This window comes from Colias philodice, chromosome 13, assembly GCF_061535455.1.
Source record: "Colias philodice isolate Cphi_HAF_F1 chromosome 13, ilColPhil1 Martin Lab GWU primary, whole genome shotgun sequence".
NCBI lineage: Eukaryota > Metazoa > Arthropoda > Insecta > Lepidoptera > Pieridae > Colias > Colias philodice.
Genome location: NC_143098.1, coordinates 4,020,864 through 4,046,728, shown reverse-complemented (window position 1 = coordinate 4,046,728; position 25,865 = coordinate 4,020,864). Strand labels below are relative to the sequence as shown.

The window sequence follows — 25,865 nt, the reverse complement described above, 5'->3', positions numbered from 1 at the left end:
AACTTACTGAATTCATATGATAATTAAAGTCAAACATTTAAAAAGAATATTCTGTCTCCTTAAGTGGTCATCTACTGATGCTTTTACCTTACAGTGTAATGTGAATGAGTTAATGAACGTAAAAAAAACTGAATGTTAATTTACAGTGGAAACGAATAATTTAATTAAAGTGACATCTAGTAAAACATGCTCACAATTGTGTAGTTGTTGACAAAAGGAGAGTCAATTTTTAAATAGAAACTCTACATTAGTTATACGCAGTTCAAGCTGAATACGTTAGATGGCGCTGTACACTAAAAGTTAGAAAACGCTTTAGGGGGTCATTATTATTTTTATTGATTTATTTTTACATAATGACAATGATTAAATAATATAAATGTTTCAACAGCTGGTTTCAGCAGTCTTGTACTTTTATTACCTTTAAAATGTATTTTTTTTTAAAATACACTTCCAATTTAAATACTACGTATTAATTTTAATTTAGATTGTATTTTCACGCCAATTTGTTAAAACATAAAAATCTGATAATATATGTATATATGTACAATGGTTTTCAAATGGCGCGCTTGTGACGAAAATTACAATGCGTGCGCGACTGTGCGTCACACTCTACTCATACTCGTCAATTCGATGTAAATCCGAGCGGTCGTGTCTCTACAGGGCTCATTGTAGTTCGCACGAAAGCCCTAAAGTGTTCCCATTCAAATGTAGCCCATTCGTGTTGCTTACACTAAAAGCCATCATCTACATTTCAAGAGGAAATTCATGAAAATGTAAGTGTGTATTTTATTTATTTTTCTGTCATTGGCAACAGATTGCACAATTCCGTAGAATAGGGTTTTTCACTGCAAATGTTGATAATAATTTATATGCCACGTCAAATAGCATACAATTGTATAGTTTATTGTTGTTATTCACTATTAAAATCTGTTATGTATCACAACTTTCTCTTTGACAATAGTGTGCGAATCGGCGGAAGGGACAGCATTGTATGCAGTGATAGAGTTTTATGTAGAGTTTCAATGAAAAATAAATGTTTAATCTGTTTCCATGAAATAAATCTTGACATTTTTATAATTCCACGGTACCTGAATTGAGTCACATAGGGTATCGTCTAGACGTGAGGCACTTGACCCCATTCGGGTTTGTGATCCGAGTGTCCCCACATTAAATAAAAGACCACGTGGTCTGGTATATTTAGAGTGTCTCGCGTAGCAGCGGGAAAAAGATACATCATAATATCTTATTATTTGTAAATTTTACGAATAGTAATATACGTTAATTCATAAGACCTCGACATTCTGCCTAACTAGCGTACAAAGAGTTGTTATCAACCTTGAGTTAACTTCTCGTTTTGTGCAAACATTGTTCGTATTACTAGTTTATCATGGAATTTTATTTCGATGACTTATTAATCAAGGGTGTTGTCATAGAATATCTGTAGCGTGACTAGACTTAGGGAAGATAAGATACCTTCGTGATGATACACGAACGTGAACAGAATAATATAAGACATTATAATGGAATCGTTTGATATTCGTAGAACGTATATTCGATTTAATGTAAAAGTGAACTTTAAATTTAATTATTAAATAAAACACTAAGAATTAACAGTGGGATTAACTTTAAACACAGCTTTGAATGATTATTATCTAATGTTCTCACAATCACAATTATTGTTTTCATATTTTTAAGAGAATTTGAGCTTCAAAGATGTTATTTGAATTATTGTCAGCATTGTTTTACCTATATTATAATATCATATTACTAGCTGTTCCCCGCGGTTTCACCCGCATTGCTCCGCTCCTCTGTCTTAGCGTAATATAGCCTATAGCCTATAGCCTTCCTCGATAAATGGGCTATCTAACACCGAAAGAATTTTTCAAATCGGACCAGTAGTTCCCGAGATTAGCGCGTTCAAACAAACAACTACATACAATCATATTTAATATAGGTAGGTAACTACGTAGTACGTACCTATATCAAATATGATTTCAATATTTAATTTCAACAAATATTTTGTCAATCACGTAAAAGGCAATTTTTGAGATAGCCCGCCTATTTAAATAGATTATTATTATTTGTTTCTTGAAGAAGCAAACCATATACCTAGGTATTATTGTATTTATTTAATTATTTATATATACGTAACATATAAGCTTATCTATCCAGTTCAAAAGGCTATGAATAAAATTAACACGTGAATGAGTTTCCTTGTCCTTGCCATGACATGACTTAGTCAATAAGGGGACACGTTTTAAAGAAATGATACAATGATAAGTTGGGTACGTTACTGGTTCTACCAAGATTAAGTGTTTAAATTTTATACATACAAAGGTATGAAAGTAAGTAAGCAAGTAGTAAGTAAAGGCATGTAAAGGTATGGAAATTAGTTCTTATTTATTTTATTTAAAAGATCGTCAAAGAATGTTCTGTATATGTATCTGTATGTATGTAAATGCAGTAAAACAACGGATAAATTGTTTATTATTTAAAAAAGGAACAAATTTGTAACTGCCTACATGGTAGGTACCTTGTTATAAATTAATCTTATATATAAAAATGAATCGCAAAATGTGTTGGTAAGCGCATAACTCGAGAACGGCTGAACCGATTTCGATATTTCTTTATTTTATTATATTCCTTGAAGTACGAGGATGGTTTTTATGTAGAGAAAACGTAAATATGTAACCACGGGCGAAGCCGGGGCGGACCGCTAGTTTATAATAAGAAAATAAGCTCGTAATCCAACTTATCATAGTATGATTCGTTAATTATTATGGTAGAGTCAATTGACTCTACCAATATTAATACGTTGTAGCATGGTGATTTATCATTTATGGTAAAACATTTCGATGTTTTGAACCAATAATATTTGATCTATCTAAAAATATTGATTATGGACGATATGAAAATCTAGATCAGTACAAATAACGAAATTGTATCATAAACTTTGAGATTGCATCATAAACATAGAGTTCTTATTAAATTGAAATAATTATTTTCCTTGTTGTATAATAAATAATAATTTATTTTGCCTCGACAGTACTTTGCGTGGTTATAATTGTTACATTTAGCATAATGCTATTTCCTTCTGATCCTCATAAGGAGGTACTGACTACTGAGACATACTGCATATTATGATTCGATAAATTAATATCAAAATGTAGCCAAAGTGTTCATAAAATTTGACAACGTTTTTTTTGCAATTAGTAATCATAATCAATTGTTGCATAGTAATTCTAGTCATTATTTATAATACATACATTCTTATTAAGATTCATGCATATTGTAAACAGACAACCCTGTAATGTAGTCGTCAGTGTACTTGATGTTAGGTGATAACATTGCGATTCTCTTAATGACCTTTCTGAGTCATGCGAGTTAAAATAAGTTAAAAATATTATACTTTCATAATTATTGGTATTGCGTTTCAAAAAGAGGCAAAGAGAACATGATGAAGGATCTCTGGCAATAATTAGATAAAACGTAATGGAATATTTTTGTCCACTCAGTCCACATTTGAAAGAGAATTTCAATACCATTTGCTAACATAATTAAAATATAGAAAGAATCACATGAAGATATAAATTAATGACGAATAACGGTGTCGCGGTTTCATAGTGACCTAGTTTAATTTAGATGAGTGGTCTGATTTTAACAAGCAGCAATTAGATGAATCACTATCATGTTTTATCAATTAAAAATATTGATCATAGCTAAATTTATCGACAGAATCTTGAATGTATGCACTTCGAAACACGAAGTTCGAAGTTGCTTTAATTATATTTATATTATTTATCTATTTTCCTATATTGAAGAATTAGAAACTACCTACTGCTAAGTTACATTAAATTCATATAAAATCGATTTAGTACCTAAACTCATAACTTTACACAAAAAAACTTCTATATAATAAAATCAGGACAATAAATATTTCATGATCCTTTCGAATTTTTAAGAATTATTAACATAATAACTATGTAAGTAATAAGTTATCCATTATAAAAGAAACTTCGCAATTAGCAATGAGCTTGTGTCCCAACAATAGGCAGCACAGATAAAATAATATCATGATTCATGACGAAATGTTCACAACAAAATTCCTGTATTTAACCAATAACAATATTAATATATTTAGCAAGTCGTATGACCAAAAGTAGCTCGTGATTTTACGAACAAACATTCCTATGAAGTATTTGTTAGTAGGTATTATTTTTTAGTAAGTACCTAATTAATAAAAATTGCCTCGAAACCTTCTAACATGAGCTTTTTACAGTTAAGTTTAGTCACAGTATTACAATATCTATAAATAATATTGTAATACTATGGTTTAGTTTTAATAAATTTCCTTTTTTACGGGATTTCTGTGCGTATATAAGGTGGATAGTAGGTAAGTACTACTAGTATAGTACTGTCTGTGATAGAACTTAAAATAAGAAATGTGTTAATAAATGCACTTATACAGTGTTGTCGTCTATAGTCAAGTAAAGTGAAGCATGAAACTGTATTATGACGATTTAAACAGAAATCAGAAGACATAATTTGTATGACCACTTCGATTTCAGAGCAAAAAGAAGAGTTGAATAAAGAAAACGATCGGTTATTTATTAAGAATCACGTGCGACACGTTTTTTGTAAATTAGTAGGCAGATACGTGCCATGCCGAATCTGAAATTGAATTAATTTAATATTGTTTATTTAGCAACTTCGTATTTAATGTATGCTAACTTTTTAATCACAGTCTATGTATTTGATAATTTGACACACACACAAACGCAAGTTTGCTTCTAACGAATACAGTGTAGTGATTAATAGAGTAATATTATATTGTAATATTAAAAGTGTTGCCTATTTTCTTGATTCGATTTTTTAACTGCATACTGCAGATTTTTCACAATATCGCTTAATCAAACACTAAACTTTATAATTTATAATGCATTAAATGATATTTTATAACAAAAGGTACGTTACTTATGACAAGGTTGGTTAAAAAGTATTTTTATATGATAAGCATTAATGTAGGTTTACTTTATAATATCAGTATACTTCGCTTTCATCGCTTTTAGCCATGCTAATTGATGGTGAATAAAAATGTAGTTGAATTTATTTTTCTGTCTCTACATTTTTTTCTTCTCGGAGTTAACTTCAGTTCGTTCATTATTTTAAACTAAATAGGTTATTCAAAAATCGAATGTGATTATTTAATAAGAATGTGCTGAAGATTCAATTTTTGACCTTTAAGGGCCGATTTTTCAATGCTTAGATAAAACTTATCCGTCCAATAAAGTATTACACGATAATATTAAAATGTCACGTAAACTGTAAAATACGGGCAATTAGAATACGTTTTTAAAATGGTAGTTTTATACATTATTCGACGAATAAGTTTTAACCAAGGATTGAAAAATCAGCCCTTAGAAATTATTTTTTCTGTATGACAGTTAACTACTTGTTTTTATAGGTGAATAATCTTTGATTTTCGGAATTCCGTTAATTCACTTTGAATATTTTTTAGCTTATTATTACCTTCTTTTTTAATTTTTTTCTATAATACCTATCACTTAATCCTAGTAAAAAAGTAACAATTAGTTTACACGTGTACAAGTTTTATTCAAGGAAGTCTAATCGTGTTTATAATTTTCTTTGTTATATTGCGTTATGCCATTTAATATATTTTATGCCTAATTAAAATATTTGCTTTTGTCTGTAATTATTGAGTGCCCATAAAAAATCAATTGGTTTAGAATAATTGGAGCTAATAAATCATAAATATTCTGGAATATCTTTTCGACTTACAATATTCAAATAATGTGAATGAATTTTAATTGTTTATCTTCGCTTTCTTGTGAGTGCAATAACATAAATTATTGATTTTATTTTTTAAACTCAAACTCAAACATTTATTTATTCAATTAGACTTCTTCGAGAAGCACTTTTGAAACGTCAATACATATTTTTTACATTTACCACCGATTCGGAAAGCAGTATCTATGGAGAAGAACCGGCAAGAAACTCCATAGTTGCTCGTTTAAAACATATCAGTATTACAATTTAATTTTACAAAATATGTAACTGTATATTATCATATTGTTTGGGAAACAAATGATCGCGAAGAATAAAGCTAAGTACGATGTGAGAGGTACGATGAACGAAAATACCCGGTGTATTGTGTGGTCTTAGTTTATTATAACAAGCAATCGCTACGAGGTTTGATGCGCCTTGAGGAACATTCTGATACCTACTTTATGTTGGAACTTGGAGACTGGAGTAGATATAATATTTTTTTTACAGTATTGAGTATAGATACTTACTAATTTACATAGATTATTCGAGCTTTGAACACGCTGACTAACTTAGATAATTAAAAAAATAAATACTTACAAACTTATATTTCACCGAACAAGTATGTAACTTCAGAAGCTTTTTCTCAATCATAATATGTATATTGCAGTGTCTTGTTCGGTGATTCGGGAAATTACTAGAACACGCGTAATTCTTATCATTTATTATCAGTTAACAGATAAACGGCGACCACCACGTCGCGGTCGTGCCGGCCACTCCATTCATCTCGTTTTGCGTCTTTATGATTTATTTACATTTACGATTTAATTGTTCGTATAAAGGTTATATTATATGCTACATCGAATTTAAATTTATAAAATATTCAAGAGTAGGTTATTGATAAAAATATTTTCAGCAGGGTAGCAACGACTCTACAATAATCTATCTAATATAATATATAATCTTTATATACAATAATATATTATATTTTATTGGAGTAATTATACATTCCAAAACGAGAGGATAGGATAATAATTGTTGTAGATGATAAAACAGCGATATGGAACAATGAAATGGAATTATACCTATTTATGTAGTTATAATAGAGTACGGTGAAAGTTTGTGTGAAACACCTTTTCAATAAAAAACTGGTATTTGTATAAGAAGTGATTAGTTTTATAAAATTACTAGAGGTCCGCCCCGGCTTCGCCCGTGGTACATATTTGGCAATAAAAGGTAGCCTATGTCCTTTCTCGGGTATCAAAATATCTCCATACCAAATTTTGTGAAAATTGGTTCAGTAGTTTAGGCGTGATTGAGTAACAGACAGACAGACAGACAGAGTTACTTTCGCATTTATAATATTAGTATGGATTGTACGGATTGTACGGATTAGAAAAACTTATTTTTTTTAATTCACCTCCTATAAAGACGGTGCCGTGGCTCTAGGTATTACAACGTAACAAGAATTAGATTCATTAAAAGTATTCAGAAATGTGTTTTGATTTGATAGCATAACAAATATTCCAACTATAAATTAACAATACATTATTAAAAATAGAAAGCGTAGATATGTGCAAGTACAGACGTCTTCTTATCTATGGGTACCTTACCCGCATCAAATAGCAGGTCACCCGCCCCGCTATTTGAAGCCGCGATAATCACGATAATCCATTACAATGGTGGTACTTAATTAAGCTGTTAACAACAGATACGTCACACTGTTGCCATGGTGATTGGCTTCATATATTGCGCAGTTATCAGTAGGTGATTACTTATTTTTGATTGACCATTATCAACACAGTGTATTCAAAATGAATTTATTCTACCGAAATTCAACAATGTCTAGTATTTATTATTAGTTTATGACATATAAAATATTATAAAGGAATTTAGAGGAAGTTCTTCAAAGGTAGTCTAGGGTGTGGCATATAAAATATCTGATTACCTATAAGTAATTATTATTAAATAAGTGAATATGACTTGAAAGTTGTCTGGATAGTAAATACCAATTTATGTTTTCTTTTTGGTATTTCTTGTTTTGATCATGTCTTATATTATTATTTAATAATATAGGACACGATTAAATGATCAATGTATTCAAGGTATTTAACTGGTTAAGGATTAATGCTGTATTGGTTAAAATCGCTTCGAAAATTAGCCACTATTTGTCGTAAAAAGTAAATGACAAAAAAAGTTATTGTGGGTTATCCATAAGAGATAGACATATACCATCACGGACTTTTCTGTAGACCTTTTCAATGTGTATAATACTTAGTACTTTATTTTGATAAAACTGGTAGGGTTCAGCCTGCGTTTGCAATGTAAGCGGAAAAAATATAATTTTTTACGACATCACATGAGAAACCTCAAAAATAACAGTACTTCTCTACTATTTAATGGATGTTATTATACATATAAACCTTCCTCTTGAATCACTCTACATATCTATAAAAAAATCGCATCAAAATTCGTTGGGTAGTTTCAAAGATTTAAGCGTACAAAGGGACATAGGGACAGAGAAAGCGACTTTGTTTTATACTATGTAGTGATGATATCATATTTTATGTCCGTTGTTCTTGTTTGTCCTGTATAAAATATGTTATTATTTATTTGATAACGTTTGACTAGTCTGTTTCAACGATAAACCATACATATATCTATTATCTACCTATATTTAAAAATATTTTGTATTATTAAAATAAAACAAACATTGTATAATTTCGCACATGCTCTGGCCTGATTTAATTTTGTAATTAAATATGTAATAAAAATTGTATACACGCGTACGTTAAAAATACTTATGATGCTACTTTGCTTAATTAAATCTAGGTCGAATTATAAACATCCACGTTGTTTATACGTAAATGATAACTATTACACTTGTTGTGTTAAAATGCAAAGATTTAAAAAGTTAACATTACGCGTCGGCGGACGCGGCGGTCGCGACACGTTTAAAATCATACACTAGACCTATGCATACTGCATAGTGCTTCGGTCATACATTATATTAAAGAAAGTGTTATGTTTATTTTGCCAATATATTTATTGTTTTGCTTGTTCCAGATCGGTCGCGGTCTGAATAAGTGATTCGGCCATCGCCACCAGAAAAACACCAGTCCTATCCCGATGGGTTGAGAACGCCGACTATTTGTGTTTGTGGTTACACCACCGACGCTGTAAGTATATTTTTAATGAGATTATAATGAAAGGGAACTATATTTTCTATCACCAAAATTTATATTTGTCATCAAGTTGTATCACCTAATAAATAGATCTATCACCACGATATATTTTCGTTCTCAGATAAACAAAAATTGTTCCCAGGTATGAATTATCAAATTAATTTTAATATATTATGTGTAAAATAAGAGATCGATAACCAATAAAATTATATTGCATTACATGAATATAAACTTCGTTCTTATAATAACAGTTTTGTTACTTAAATAATAGCTCTGTGCTCAGAATGGTAGATCTGTCACCAAATAAATCGATTATCGATCCCTGACTGCGACTCCTTTTTATTTGATATTTTGTCACCAATACAGTAGGAACATTTTATTTCGTTCAGATATTATATTAATAGTATTCGTTACCAATTTAATACATAAATTTTTAATTTTAATAAAAAAATGATCAAAGGGGCGGAGACAAATTTAACTTTAATTAAGTGTTTTATCTACTATTCTGCTAGTGGTTAGGGAGCCAGGTGCAAATTTGGTTAACTATTTCCTCTCAAGAGATAATTCGTCAGACGCATGAGAGTAAAGTATTATAAAGCCTCGTGAACGTCAGCTGGCGCTTGGTTGGGGGGGTGAGCGGTTGTAGCCTCCCACGCACATAGGAAAAAAAAATACATTCATTCATTCATTTCCTCTCAGCTAAAAATTTGTCAAATTGTAGCTAACCCAATATCTCAACGAAAAAAAATAGTCAGCTGGTTACAACATAGTGTATTATACGTCAGCTGGTGTCTCGAACATGAAAGTTAAATTTAAAGAAAAATTTATTTTCCGTTATTTCCTCTCAAACAAAAATTTACCTGATGATAGCTTATATGTAACTGTGGATAAATATGTATGTCAGCTGGCTGTATCTTGGTGGAAAAACCGTCAGCTGATACGGGAGGCTACAACCGCTCTTCCCCCCAACCGAGCTCCAGATGACGTTCACGAGGCTTCATAATACTATACTTTGATGCATTTTACTAATTACCGCTTGAGAGGAACTTGGTCATAAAATCTGCTGCTGGCTCCCGGACCATAGCCATAAGCCAGCTATTTTAAACCAGCGCTGATTTTTCAGTGGTAATTATTTGAAACAATAAATATTGATTATTTTGATTTTAATTGTTTTATTTAAGTACTACTCTACTAAAAATTTTATTTAAATATAATTTATACTACCAATGGAAATTTAGAACCTTGGGAGTCTAGTTATGTAGCAGAATCTTTTGGTTGAAACGATTATGACAACCCAAATTTTTTATTTGAACCTAATGCAATTTTATAGTAACATAATATGATTTATTGGTGATCTCTTTAAATTAGTTTGCTTAAATACTTATTAGGACAAACCTATTATAATAGTTACATACAAAAACATTTATTTGGTACTAGACCTTATATCTCAGGATTTTAGGTGATTTATTGTGGAACTGATTTTGCATTGTTTGGTGACTACATTTTGGTGACAGATCTACTATTTTGAGGACAAACCCTATTATTTAAGAAACACAAAGCTAATTAAATTGGTGATAGCTTAAATGATACCCATTAGACTGGGGTAGAAGCCTTTGAAAATAATGAAAAGATAAAAAAAATCGCAGTCGGATGAAACCCATTAGAAAAGGAGGGGAATATGATAAAAATGTAAGGAAAAATAAATTACGGTCAATCCGAGTTCGGGAAGCGGGAGGGGGGAGCTTTTAAGAGAAAAAAATGGTTTCTCTCGATTTCCGACAAAACTACAAGTCCTATAGAAAAAAATTCAATGGCAAAGTTGTAGGTAATTAAAAGTTCTACAACTTTTGTATTCACAATTTTTTCACATAACCTAAAAATTTAGGTGAAAAATTCAAAAAACCAAGTTTTTGGTCTTTTATTTCTATCTACTTCAAAATTTATTTTTTTTCTACGAAATTTGGTGGAAACTTACTTTATTATGTCCCAAATACACTGTAATTTATTTGATTGAAAATATTTATTTTTTCGCCTTATTTTGAATTAATACCAAAAAAACAACCTAATTTTCAATCGAAAAGTCACCCGTCAAAATATCAGCTTTTTTCAAAAACTTGGGGTGCCTTTTATTCATTGAAATCTCTACTTTCATATGGTGTTAAAAAAAATAAACACCACCTTAGTAAATGTTCTCAGGAAATGCATACAAACAGTGTGATAATGAGCTTTTACTAAATCAGGCACACTTCTTGAACTCTATATCTTCTCTTGTATCGGCTTTTCGGTAATATTTCAAAAGAAAAATAATTATCTGTTCTAAGTGTAATATTTTACAGTATATTCAAAAGCAAAATGATGTCGATAAAAACATTTCAGGTAGTTCGAGAAGTGTGCCTGATTTAGTAAAAGCTAATTTTCAGACTGTTTGTATGCATTTCCTGGGAACATTTACTATGGTGGTGTTTATTTTTTTTACACCATATGAAAGTAGAGATTTCAATAAATAAAAGGCTTCCCAAGTTTTTGAAAAAAGCTCATATTTTGACGGGTGACTTTTCGATTGAAAATTAGGTTGTTTTTTTGGTATTAATTCAAAATAAGGCGAAAAAATAAATATTTTCAATCAAATAAATTACAGTGTATTTGGGACATAATAAAGTAAGTTTCCACCAAATTTCGTAGAAAAAAAATAAATTTTGAAGTAGATAGAAATAAAAGACCAAAAACTTGGTTTTTTGAATTTTTCACCTAAATTTTTAGGTTATGTGAAAAAATTGTGAATAAAAAAGTTGTAGAACTTTTAATTACCTACAACTTTGCCATTGAACTTTTTTCTATAGGACTTGTAGTTTTGTCGGCAATCGAGAGAAACCATTTTTTTCTCTTAAAAGCTCCCCCCTCCCGCTTCCCGAACTCGGATTGACCGTAATTTATTTTTCCTTACATTTTTATCATATTCCCCTCCTTTTCTAATGGGTTTCATCCGACTGCGATTTTTTTTTTGTTTCAAAAATTATCTACTCTAGTCTACATAATGAAATAGGTATCCTGTTTTGATAGATAATTAAACTTGCAAAACATTATGGTAACACGTAATCGTACTGCAACGAGGTAATCTCAAGCAAGGCAATTTTTATATCACATTTCGAAAAAAATATGGGTTTTGGTTTAACTAAATGATTTTCCGTACCTATTGGACTTAGGCAATATATAATTCTAAAACACGTAAATTATAGTAACTAAATAGTATTTTTCTTTTGAGCTTTGAAATAAGATATTGTGCTTCAATTAAACAAGTACTTAAATCATTTTCATCTATCACTTCGATCGATGTGCCAATAACATCAAAGACCTTTACGCCATCAATTAAGGCCCTTTACTTGCAATGAACACGTCTTCAAGATTATACGGAATTGTTTACAATATGTGCACTAATTAAGTCTGGACTTGTCGAGGGTTCATCGAACTTTGTTCCATTCACTGCATCGGCTCACACCATACAAATGTCACGTATTGTTGCAAAAATATATCGAACTTTACTCTTTAATTATTCGCAAATGAGCTTTACATGCTCTCTCTAGAAAGTTCAATTAATTTTGCTTCAAATGCATTTAAGATATTACTAGGACCACGGTTATGGTGTAACTAATATACTTGATACTCATTAGTCGTTGTTTGTGTTTGAAGAACCACCCTTTCGCTTAGAAATTGTGTATTTCAAGTAAAATAAGTTTGGAATGTATGAAATAAAAATTTCATTTACAAGCAGACAACTCACTAATTGAAGGAGTATGAGTATACGAAGGAAATTAAAGTGGCCTTGTTGTTTATGATTGCTTTTTAATCAATCGTTTACTGATTTACGTAAGCTGCGTGCTTGTTTATTGCTTCTATTTATTGATTTATCTTAACAACACTTATACCCTGAGGAACGGACAGTAAGGGCAATGAACTATGGACATTCCCTATGCGTTCAATGCACCATGCGAACGCATGTTTACCATTTTTATATTAGGATCAATTTCTTTACTGTGGTTGAAACCGGACAGAGTAAGGGTAAAATACTTCACCATCCTCATACCTACCGAAGTAATTAAATATATTTTATATTGATAAAGATAATCGTTTTCACACAACGTCCCTAAATATCTTAGTGTACACTGTACAGTGACTCTTGTAGAGATATACCTATAAGGCAAAGAAAATCCGTCTATGATATGATTCATCAGGTATTGATTTTAAATGCAGAAGGTATTATGTTTCACACTATTTAAAAAATATCCTTAATATTGTCTCCCAATAGTATCAGAAAACAAGAATGCAAGGAATGTCGGTATGTGTCTACCTGCTCAGCCAACTGGCTACAACCCGCTGAAAGACGACATTCAAACGTCTTTTTGCTCAAATATTTGTGGTCACACCCATGAAATAAATTACGGATATATTTGACTTTATGCAGTATATAAACTGAAGCGATACGGATATATTTGACTTTATGCAGCATATAATTATTTAATTTTACTCTGTAAACTTTAGTTTTGTGGTGTTTACCAGGATATGGTGATATCAAAAATGAACATAAATTGAATGAATGAACATATTTCTACCGCGTAAATATATTTTGGACATAAGAAACTTTTTATAGATAATTTTGAACGAATCGTAGGTAATTAGTAATTTAATTACTACTGTTACGTACTTTATTAAAAAACTTTTTCAAAGTTGGTCATGAAAAAATTATGGAGCAATCAAATTGTAATATTTAATATCTGATGTCTAAATATTTCCTAGCTTATAGTAAGTATATAATATGAAGCGACATAACAACTTTCTCTCGGATGCTATTAGTGTTAAGCCTTTCACCAAGTCATACTTTAGACAAATAAAAACTTAATTATACTTATGTCTCCTTCCATTAATATGCATAAAAGAAGGTCAGAAAATCATAATTATACGAAAAATGTCCTGATAGGAATCTCTGTATATTTTAATTTCTTTGTTTTAAAGGCATGCTTCTAGAATCTAGACGCTTACTTGAAAATTAACGTAAATTATAATGTTATGTATTTATCTATACTTACGTCACATTTGTTACTATGTATAAGATACCATATACATATATACAATTATTTGTTAAAAATGATAATTTTGGGTACGACTTGGGATTATTCAATAGATATAGACTATAGAGCAACCCTGATACTGTAGATAAAATAATGTGTAGATTGTGATTTGAAGTGTAAGGTCTAATAATATACTGTACTTTATATTATGATGAACGTCAGAGCTTAAGTGCCAATACCATCACTAAACTTATCTGCTAGAAATAGTCCTTACTCACGCAGACAACATTCATTGATTTCGGTTGATTTATAGATTCATATTTATTCTATTGACGTAATAGGAAGGTTTAACATCCATGTTCAAACAGTCAGCATAATATACGAATTACGAATTATTGTCAAATGAATTTTCAGTTATTTGCACATTTTAAGCCTTCATGACGTTTTTATCTCAATACTTTGATACACTTTAATATGCTTCGAATGTATTTATGTAATTTACAAATATTGTAATATGTATTTGTAACGGGGCTTTACTTATTGTTGCTATGAAATGTATTTGTTTCAGAGTTTTAAGTACTTGCTAATATAGCAATTTGTTTTATCTTTAGCTTTGTACTTTTTGTATTCAAACCTTCTATTTGTATATGTAGATAAATTAGGTGTTTTTTAAAACACAAGTTCTTGGTATGTGTTGGATGTCTGCGGCAATTTTTGAGACGCAAATAGATGTTATTAATATTATGGTATTTACAGTTGCGTGCAAATTCGTCAATAATATTTCCACATTAAATAAATACAGGCATGTGCTCGTCAAAAATATGTTTTACATGAGAACATCATCATAAAATTCCTAAAAGCAAATGCTCTGGCTCGATTCAGTATTGATTTACTTGAGATATGTTTACGTATTCGGCGGACGTCCTTTTGAAATTTCGTATTCGATATTAATAAGACAAATCGACTAGTTGTTACAATTCGCGTTTTTAGAGAACTGACGCTCGCAATACTCCTCGTGTTTGTAATAAATCTCCACATATAAGACGCACTGCTTCGAAGAATCAGTTGAACTTATTATATTCTATCCCGCGTAACATCATCAACACAATTTGTAAAATTTTCCAAGGTGCATTGTTAGTGTTGTTCGAGATAATAATAATTGATGTCGAGTCACTGAAAACCCGACATACATTACGTCATAACAGCGATATCTCAGGTAAGGAAGAAACTTATCAATTTATCTGTGTTTTACATTTGTAGAGTATACGCGATACTCTATATGTGACAGGTAATAGACACCTGTAAAACATCCATTTCCTAAAGAAAGATAACTCAAATTGTTGTGATACTCTTGTTTTTTAAGGATAAATATTTAATTAAAACAGAAAGTAAAACGGAAACGTACTATGTTTTCTGGTGTCTGTAATAGTCAGTAGGACATTTCAATAAATCTATTGTCTTTAGTTAAGAGCTAAACAAGCAATCAAATTAGCATAATTATTATGATCCTTCTTTTTATAAGAATATTGCACGCCTCATAAGCGAAGCGTTGAGGTGGGTACTACTGTCACTTCGCGCAAAACATCTGATTTTTCAAACTTAAAATGTCTTTATGTATCATACATTGCACTTGTAAGATAATACATACACACACATATTAAGAAAAAACACTATTTTTAACGTTCATGATATTTTTGATGTCATTTTTGTTATTTAAACTAGTTAAAAAACAGTTTAAAAAAGTTCTGTCTTGGACGTCCGTGTGTCTGTATGTGCGGATCCTTTTTCTTGTTAACACGATAGCGACCGAAATACTTTACTAATCGAGTCTTTTTTTTTCTCTTACGCTTGAGTATGCTCAGGAATAGAACCCTTTCATTTTTCAGGGTCTGATTCGATGTGGTTTAATTGTTAATAAATAAACAAAAATAATAATTAATAAATATTTATTAAAAAAAAATTATGAGGCGTGCACTTTTGGATTTTCCAAATTATTTTTTTATATTTTATGCTATAAATATACAATTTATTTTATTTGAAATAGGTACAATGGCCACTTGCGCCGGCGTTCGCGTCGCGTCGCCCGGATGGACGTATGTAAAGAGAATTGTTTTTAATTCTGTGCAAACTGCAAATGTTATTCTCTAAAATAGTGGGTGTTTTAACATCAGGTTAATCTCATAGGTGTACCATAAAATCTTAATTTTGTACAACAATTGTTTTAATTTGAAAAAGTTTTTAAGGAAACATCTTGCCCGATATAAAAACAACAGTTTAGTTATATCTTCATCATCAAAAATTATATCTATGAATATTCATAGGTATTATCTAAACTGATTTTATCAACGAATGTAGTTTAAGTCATGGGTTTGCATGCATTTTATTGATAATTAATTTGCTTACTATACAATTACATGTGCACTTGAGTTTCAATGACATAATGTAAGGCTAGGAAGTGTGTACGGAGTAATATGAGCTGTGGCCTGGTTACCATGGCGCCTCTGCTCGTGTCATCATGAGCCGCTCAGATTTCTGGCTGATCATCATAATTATTTAAATCTATTAATGATGTGAAATTGTGAATCATTTGTTAACACACTTTTTTTTTCTTTTTTTTCATATTTTATATATGGAAAAGATTCGTTTGAATGACATGCTTAAAAAACGTTTGAATTATATGCTTTTCCGAGATACCTATTCTTCGATCATAATATGCTTTTGAAGATGACTTTTTGATTTTAGATTTTTGTGACTCTTTCATGTTATTTTAATGAAAAAATAAAGCTGGAGACTCGAGCCGTTTAATAATTATCATTTAATTAGATTTCGATTTTCTTGCCTTTAATCAACACATTTAATGAAATAAATATTAAAAACATGATAAATAAAAAATAATATAATAAAATAATTTTTTTGTCTTGTTAAAGTATAAAACAAATAAATTGTCATATAAGTGCTCTTGCACTCGTCACTCGCTTACCAAGCTGTTTATTTAGTAATGGAAACTACCTATATTATCATATTTAATATTTATTACTGAAGCTTTGAAAGTCATTTCAGGTAATCTATTTGTGTAGTAACTCATCAAATTAGGGCTGTGGATCTAGAAAAATAGTACCTAACTACCTGTGTCCAGTACGATAAAAATAAAAATTTAAAAAGTAAATTTTTCAATTTAAAATGTTGGGTGATGTTATATATTATATTCACAATATTTATACATAAGGTACCTACGTGTTTTATGAACAATATTCATTAAATACGCGATAAACCACGTTCAACAACATCATCTATGCTATAAAATAATGTAAGCTTATAAACATTTACTTTGTTTACTATAATATTGTAACCGACCATAAAGGTAACACAAAAGATATATTTACAGTTGTAGAGTAAAATGTCTAGACGTGATCTAAATGCAGTATGCACTCGTAAAATTGGTCATTGTTTTGACATGTTTTTTTTTTAACCACTGTGGCCTACATCCATCTTCGACAGCCGGTAACAGCCTCTCAAAGGTAACTTTGTGAGTGCTCATGGGCGGTGGTGTCACTTCATTAGGTGATCCACCTGCTCAGTTACCTGCTCATACATAAAAAATAAAAAAAAGACGGGTTGCACTCCGGGAGTGCCGGCAGAAGTGAAAACTTGATTATTAACGTTCAGCATGTTTGATATTTTGGAATGGTATCATCCGTCTTACGCATGGAATATAAGGCCTAAAAAAAAACATCCGTCTTACGCTTTTTCGATCAGGCCACGTGTCCTAGGACGCGAGCTTAAGATTTTATACCCAACGCCGCTAAAGAAGTTTTCACTTCAAAAAAAATTGTCCCTCATTGACCTATTTCAATATTTGCCATAAATTATTTAGTTTTCCTATGCAAATATCAAACTCAGATTTTTATTTTTACAATCTGAATACTGAATAAAGCTGGATCATATTTTATGATTTCAAATAAAGAATTTAAGCCATTGAAATAACAAAATCGCATATACCTACCTAATCTCTTGCTCTCTTTGTTTACGAAAGCTTTGAAACCCCAAACTTATAAAAGGAAAGTAGTCCATTTATCTTAAGCCAGCGCTTCATGAATTTATAATAATTTATTACTGTTTTTGAATCATGAACTCGAAGTAGGTTCCACAAATCCTCTTAAATCGGTCAACAATATTACAAGTAATGTCAAACAAATATCTAAAAATAAGTAACTAAAATTATTATGTATATCCACTTATTCATTCTATTCCTGGGAACTCGAATATAAAATTTATCCCTGTAATGTAATTTTTGGCATTTTACCAAAACCCACCAAATTCAGAATAAGGTGTTGCGTGCTAAAGCCGACACTAGGTAAATACCTGCATTGATATTTTATACCTGGATTGTTTTGCTTTAAAGTACACAACATCTGCCGCATTATCAGAGTCATTGTAATAGATTTTCTCGTAGAATCACATTGACCTTCACGGTACTTTGTTGTTATTATTTATAGATACGGAAGATGCATTTATCTCATGGTATGAAGTTTAAGGCCTTTTTATTGCCATACTTATTTGCTCTACGTACTAACATTAACGTCGATCCATATTTACAATGACGAGACTAGACACTACTACTATTGCGGATGTCCTGATAAATTATAACTAAATAAATAAATATATAAATAAATTAACAAAAACATTAAATTTCCTAGTTCATCAAGATTATCTTTTCCTCATAGGATTTTTTAAAGAAAAGGTCACCTTCTTTCTTGATTAACTTTTCTTGTCTAGAATATTAAATAAAAAACGAAGTATAATGTAGATTATAGATCTAATATCTAATATATATTATAAAGGCGAAAGTTTGTAAGGATGTATGGATGTATGGATGTATGGATGTTTGTTACTCTTTCACGTAAAAACTACTGAACCGATTACAATGAAATTTAGCACACATATAGAGGGTAACTTGGATTAACACATAGGATAGTTTTTATCCCGGAAATCCCACGGGAACGGGAACTATGCGGGTTTTCCTTTGCAAACGCGGGCGAAGCCGCGGGCGGAAATCTAGTACATAAATATATACAAATCTTTGTACTCATACTTCCCATCCCATGTTTACTGAACAAATAAATTTAAATGGATCATAAATTTAATATTTGGCGAGCTCCACAGCTACTTACAGCGAGTAAACCCTTGTCTTCGTGTATAAACTAAGGCTTGTTATAAAGTATCTGGTTGGTAGAATTATGTTTATCATTAGGCGATTGTTCGAGCCGATCCACGTGTAGCTGTAAAGTGTATGATTTCAGTTATTGCTAGCTATAGGCTTTACTACTGCTTGGCAATAGCTCATAGCATACTAGGTCCGCTCTAGGCTAGCCGTGTCTATTAAACAATTATATATAGTGAAATCGATGTTTAGTGAAAATGTAGATTAATTTTATGGTTCAGGAAGGTAAGACACGCGACTCCTTATCATATTCATTTTTTTTTTTTATTAGTCAATGATGTTTGATATTTTCGTTTAAAATATTCGCAACGATTAAGTTTTAACTTTTAAGTTATTTGTTTATTTTATTGAATAGTAGGTACAAATGATACTCATTAGATTTCCATGATGGCTGATATGAGAGCATTAGGATAGGTACTGCATTTATTTACGTGTTTATATATTTAATACTAGTTGTAGAGATATATGTTAAGATAAAACAAGAGCGCAAACCTTTAAACATTAGAGTATCTTTTATTGATACTATGATAAGACTGTCAAGCGACTACTGTACCCAGCTTACAATAATTAGTTAGTGTTTGCTACACCATACGATCAAAACATTTGTAGGCGTATTGGATCTTACATTCTAATAAAGACAAGTACCCTGTTGTCATTAAAAAGTTCTTCTACGGATTCCTTTTGCATTTAGATATTTTAGTGTATCTGTAACGAAAGACGAATAGACATATTATGATATTTTGGCCACCTACAGTGAAAATTAATACATAATTTGAAGGTGATTTGGTTTTTTATAAAAGTATATAGTGACAAATAAATATAGGAATAAGTTCATTTACGCAAGGCTCAATTATTGACTGTAATTAAATGTTTTCAACGATCTATATATGTATTGAAATGAAAACACACTCGGTGTTGTGTTATTTTCCATAACTGACTGAAAGATCGCCGAGTCGTCATCACGTCAACTAATACAAATATTACCTCATTGCGTTGTGAAGGTAGGAAGCAACTTACCAATCAATCTTCTTTTTCACTCTGTAATGTTTCTGCGTAACTTTTCATCTCATAAGGCTATTAGTTTGCAACCATGAGTAGTACGGAAGTAAATAAACCGGAAATTATCCTTACGATATTCATTTTGATGACAACTGGTTTTGTCGATACAAAATCGATACTTGAACTGTGTGATAGTTTCGACATCATACGATATGCAAATACAAACATATGTCCTTTAGATTTATATAATGAAATGTATTAAATTGTGTAGTTAGGATATAAATATTGCTTTCACATCTAGAACTTTCTTCTGTTATGTGTTCTTCTGTACCCAATGGATATCTTGCGAATTCCACTTTGCGCTTATCAGTGACATGACAATATAAATATGTATTTAAGCTTAAAATATTATTTTATTGTTTCAGGGTATAAGAAAAAGTGTTTAAGAGAAACGTGTGAAACAGCACAAACCAAATCACAAGCATATCAAATGCAGGTTCCGCAACCATCCGGCGGAGAGAAGGAACCGTGAAAACGCGTCATTATAACATCTTTGATGGTCGCTCTCCCATTGGAGAAAATTGTCTACACACTACGTCACTTCATTGTTATTAAATTCCTAAACATCTTCTTCATTTTATAATTTATCGTATAATAAATCATAATGAGCAAAATTCTGAAAGTGGTTGGCGCCTCGTGGTTGCAAACCAAAATTAGTTCCTATATCTTGGGGTTTTTGGGAATCCTCGCTATATTGGCTCTATTTGTTGGACAAATCGAAAGGTAATTATTTTACATATTCATAAATACCAAGAAAAATTTGAATGCTCTCTATTTTTTCCTTTTTCTTATTTACTTTTTTTTTAAATTTACACGCACATCTATCATATACTTAGTATAATTTGATCATGATAATATTATATTATGACAATATTTGTTATAGAATTCAAGAAGACGGTAACTACGCTGCCACCGTATTTTATTCCGAGAAGACGGGATATAGCATCGAATATTGGGGCCAAAGTAACGATCTCAATGACATCCCACGAGGAGTCGCCAGAGGCCATTTCAGAGGCGATATAGACACTACAGGGTAAATAACGTTTACTTTTAAAAAATGTGCATTTCGTAGTTATGTAAATTATTACGATATGAAATTCTGTAAAGTATTGGCCAAAGTAGATTGTATTTCTATGAGATTTTTACAGAAATATTGATCTGGGAGTTAATACTATAGCGTACCTTATCAATTTTGCAGATGGTCGTTACTAGAAGTAGAAACAAACAGTTCATATCCCGATGAGGTCCAAGCGTATGCGGCTGGTATTATCGAAGGAGCCCTAACTTGGTACCTCATACACACACACTTGGAAAACACAATCCGTGCTCAATGTGAAGATAGGCCCATTGAAAAGCAATGTGATAAGTTGAGGGATGCGTTAGACAAATCAGCTAATATATGGAAAACGTATGCTGCGGATAGAAGCGCTACAGATCCGTTTTGGCATCACGTAAGAACATAATTATTATTATTATGTTACTTTCAGAAGAATATGCTTGGCTTTTTGGTACGATAAAAATTAAGTTTATGACATCTTCTTTACCTTTTGAAAAACTTCCACCAAGATACAAATTCTTAATTCAGTCATTGTTTTTGTATCTTAAAATGAATACAATATTTTTTATCTTATTATTAACAGGTATCACTACATTACACGCAAATTGGAGGAATATTCACGGGATGGAAGCACGGCGTAGAGCGAAGTCAGAATGAATACGAAACTGACATTTCGGATCTTTACTGGTTGAACTCTATCTCAGAGGTTGCAGAGATTCAACAGAAACTCAATATATCCCTTGAAGACCCTACAGTAAACATGCTCCCTAGCTTATCCAGTGCTTTTATAAGAATAGTCAACGATACAGAAGATGAAACAGTTAAAAAACTTTACATGGCACATAATACGGCTGCGAGGTGAGTCATTACTATCATATATTTTCTTATAATACTCTGGCTTCTTCCGATCTTGTTGCATCGAATCTGTAAAAAAAAAACAAATAATTTTATTTTATGATAATAAGAGGTTATTTCTGTAACCATAGAGCAACGATAGAGTCATGTTCATGTGTTTATCCTAAATTATTGTTATGCAATTTGTGGTTTGAAAATAATCAATTAAATTCATTTCAGTTACTCATCAATGACTCGAATAATGAAGAGGTACAAACTGAACTACCATACCATGTCTAAAGATACAACATTGGCTCCCGGGAAAACTGTGGATTTTTCAGGATACCCCGGTGCTGTTACGAGCCAGGATGAATTCTACGTTATAAAAGGAATGAACCATAGGATTGCAGTCGCCGGCACAACAATAAAAAACTACAACAGTAAACTATGGAAGGATGTTAACATTACAGAACAGGTGTGTTGTGTTGAGATTTCCTTCCTGTGTAATGTATATTTCGTAGTACAGTTCATTTGAAACTCATTGTAATGAAGGCGACTTTTCATACCTCTATATGTACTAACTTATAGTACTGTTGTCTTTTGTTATAATATAAAAAATATTTAAATTTTTTATACTCGCAATCTTCTCGCAATAATGTTTGAGAGAGTATATTATCATATTATGTTATAAGACGATTTAATTCACCGATATATTAACTGTACTGTAGACTTGTGGATCGCTTTTTATGCTTTGTTACTTAGCATTAATTAATTATTTACAAAACATTCCTGTCTTTTTAGACATGAGATCTTATAAACTGTCCTCGGAATAATTATGATCCAAGATTAAACGATGGTACAATTACCATTATCATCTAAGGTCAATACCTTAGATGATAAAAGGCACTAAATTTATTTTACCTTTATGATATATCTCATGCCAGATAAAAAATTGCCATTAATTAATACAGTAAAATGATGTAAAGTTAATACTTTACTTTACTTTACAATAAGGCCAGCATCCAATAATAGAAGCTTAGAAATAACACCAAAATTAGATTAATTTGTTCATATTACACTTAATAAATGAACTCCTGCCCGAAATATGGTCAAGGTGGTCATTAAGAGTACTTATATATATTAACAAGCAGTGAATCATTATCTCAATTGTATTTATAGACTACCCTCCCCAATAACTAAATAATCGCAGCATATTATAGATGCTCGTTATGGGCTATTACAAATAATTCAATCCAATTTTATTCTAGGTTCCAATTGGTCCTCGTATAACTGCGGCTAATCGTCTCGCCACAAACGTTAGTTCTTGGAGTCATGTCCTTGCGAAAAGCAATTCAGGAACAGCTTGCAAACAGTGGCTCGTCTTGGATTATAATAAGTTCGATCAATTACAAACTTTCCATGAAGATATCGTCCCGAAGCATGATAAGAAAGAAGTCATTATGGAGACTACCGTCAGCAAGTGTGTGATTTTTTTATTCAAACAACCGTAGTTAGAAAATATTGTTGCCTGAGATAAATATGTAAAAGAAAAATAATTAATAATGAATATAATGTTTTAAATTCTTGTTTTTGCAAAAATTGCGTATGAAGTACGTGTTACTTGGTTCAAGGTCCGTTTTATATATTCATGACCTTAATATCAAAAGGATGGTAACGAACTGATAATAAATATAATAATGCTATATTTCCAACAGTGATACAAGGCACACAATAGTGCACCGAGCGGGCGCGGGTCACTCCAAGGGGTTGTTCTGGCTGATCGAGCAAGTACCTGGACGAACACACTCTGCGGACCTTTCTGACGTACTGCTGGAGAAGACGTATTGGGCTACGTACGGACTGCCGCATTTTATAGTGAGCATATTTTTAATTGTATTTTTTTTTTTAAAACATTTTATATATTTTCAATGAAACTTTGAAAGACCTTGTAGGCAATCTTTTAAAAGCAAACACATTATGGTACCTAATAACTGAAATAGGTATGTTGTAAAAAAGGAGGTAACTCTCTCAGTTTCAGGATAGAAGGAGATGTACAAGTGCTTTTATATTAAGATAAATGATAAATTTCTATAGAACTATATTCTTTATTTTCAGGATATATCAGAAATCACAAGAGTCAACAAAATGGAAGAAATGTACGGAAGATTATTTTCGGAAACTGATTCACCACGGGCTGTTACTTTTAAACGAGGCTATAAGAATGCTACATCCTTAGAAAGCATCTTGAAACTTATGAGACTGAACAATATAACTGCTAATATATCAAGCAATGACACCTGTGAGAAAAAGAAGTGCCTTTTTGAGGAAATCAGTTATTCCGTGCCTGGTGTACGAGGTGATTTAGTTGGAAAGCTCAAAGAGGCCTATGGAGTGATTGATACAAAAGTCGTAAGAGGTAAATTATTTTTTCCAAATAAATTTCATTTTCAAAAATAAATGTCACTAAAATACGTAATTTATTCTTATCTTTATTTTTCTACAGGAATCACAAACAACGCTACATTACAAATAGTCGCTATATCCAGTCCACCGTTCACGGAGTCTAACGCTACCAAAGTACCAATAAATAAGGGGAATATTGCTTCAATTTACACCGATAAGTTCGACGATGTACCCATGCTTAACGGCCTTGAAATTAGGGATCTTGTCAAACAAAGACGCCAAGAAGAGGAAGAAAAAACCCTTAAAATGTTAAACAAAGATATCATCAAACCGTTCCAATGGTCCGAAAGTGATTTTGATAACGACGCACATGAAGGTTTACCGGACGTCTGGAATTTCGGACCGTTTGTGCCAAATTGGTCTTGGTGAATCTCTTAGCCAAATAAACCATTCATAATAACTATTTTAATACACTTTAGCTCAAAATACTTAAGTGCCTAGATCGCGAATAAATATCCGTCCAGACAGTCTTGTTGATTAATCGATTCATGTATAAATTCATTATTGGATCATTCATCAAATAGCCACATCTTTTGTTCTTGAATTCATTTCGTCGTTATGTTATAATTTTAATAATTTAATTTTTAACATTGAAAGTAGGTATCAATAATTTATACCCTGTATTTGTCTTTATTCCTGTGTTTGTCCAATTTATGTTTTATAAGTCCTAGAAAAATATTTTTTATGTATTTTACAATCGTTGAATCATGAATGACTTAATAAAAATGAAGTGACTGAAGTTAAAATAAATATTTCGACCTTTACTCCCGAAATAAATGTTTACAATATGTTTTTGTATTTTTATTTCAAACACTGAAATACTAACCACTACCATGGACGAATATTTGTCTATGCCACTACTATTACTTTAAAGTATCGTATTAACTGAACAAATCAGTTAGATCTGTTATAAAGATACGTAATCAATTACTAGGTACCCTCAATTCCCAAAATATGTGCAATGTACATAGCACTTATAGCAGAAAAACTTCTTAAAATAAAACTATATTTTCATGAGTCTTTCTGCGTCACACCTTTCGTTTCTAAATTATGAGACGTGTTTGGAGAGGATGTGCGTAGGTAATTTGTTACGTAGCTTGCGTATCGATAAAACTGCTGCCTGTAACAAAATAGACTATATATACAAGATAGATTTTTAACCAATATTTCTAATAATTTCCTATAGATTCAATACATCC

General features: G+C 31.2%; 1 protein-coding gene across 1 annotated transcript; it reads left to right on the top strand.

Moving 5' to 3' along the window:
• Positions 1–605: 605 nt before the first annotated feature.
• Positions 606–25,456, top strand: lama (phospholipase B domain containing lamina ancestor). The gene is made up of 11 exons (XM_089702301.1): positions 606–773; positions 8,851–8,963; positions 20,678–21,035; positions 21,196–21,345; positions 21,511–21,763; positions 21,953–22,227; positions 22,444–22,678; positions 23,472–23,683; positions 23,919–24,078; positions 24,319–24,619; positions 24,707–25,456. The coding sequence occupies exons 3-11, from the start codon at positions 20,917–20,919 to the stop codon at positions 25,033–25,035; spliced, it is 2,034 nt and encodes a 677-aa protein (XP_089558427.1). The 5' UTR covers positions 606–773; positions 8,851–8,963; positions 20,678–20,916; the 3' UTR covers positions 25,036–25,456.
• Positions 25,457–25,865: the final 409 nt, after the last annotated feature.

What these genes read in the sequence shown, in the direction of transcription:
- lama (XM_089702301.1), top strand. Translation starts at nt 20,917, where the DNA reads ATGAGCAAAATTCTGAAAGTGGTTGGCGCCTCGTGGTTGCAAACCAAA. An exon ending in TTTGTTGGACAAATCGAAAG is followed by an intron (nt 21,036 to 21,195) that starts GTAATTATTTTA and finishes TATTTGTTATAG; the next exon opens with AATTCAAGAAGACGGTAACT. An exon ending in CAGATCCGTTTTGGCATCAC is followed by an intron (nt 21,764 to 21,952) that starts GTAAGAACATAA and finishes TATTATTAACAG; the next exon opens with GTATCACTACATTACACGCA.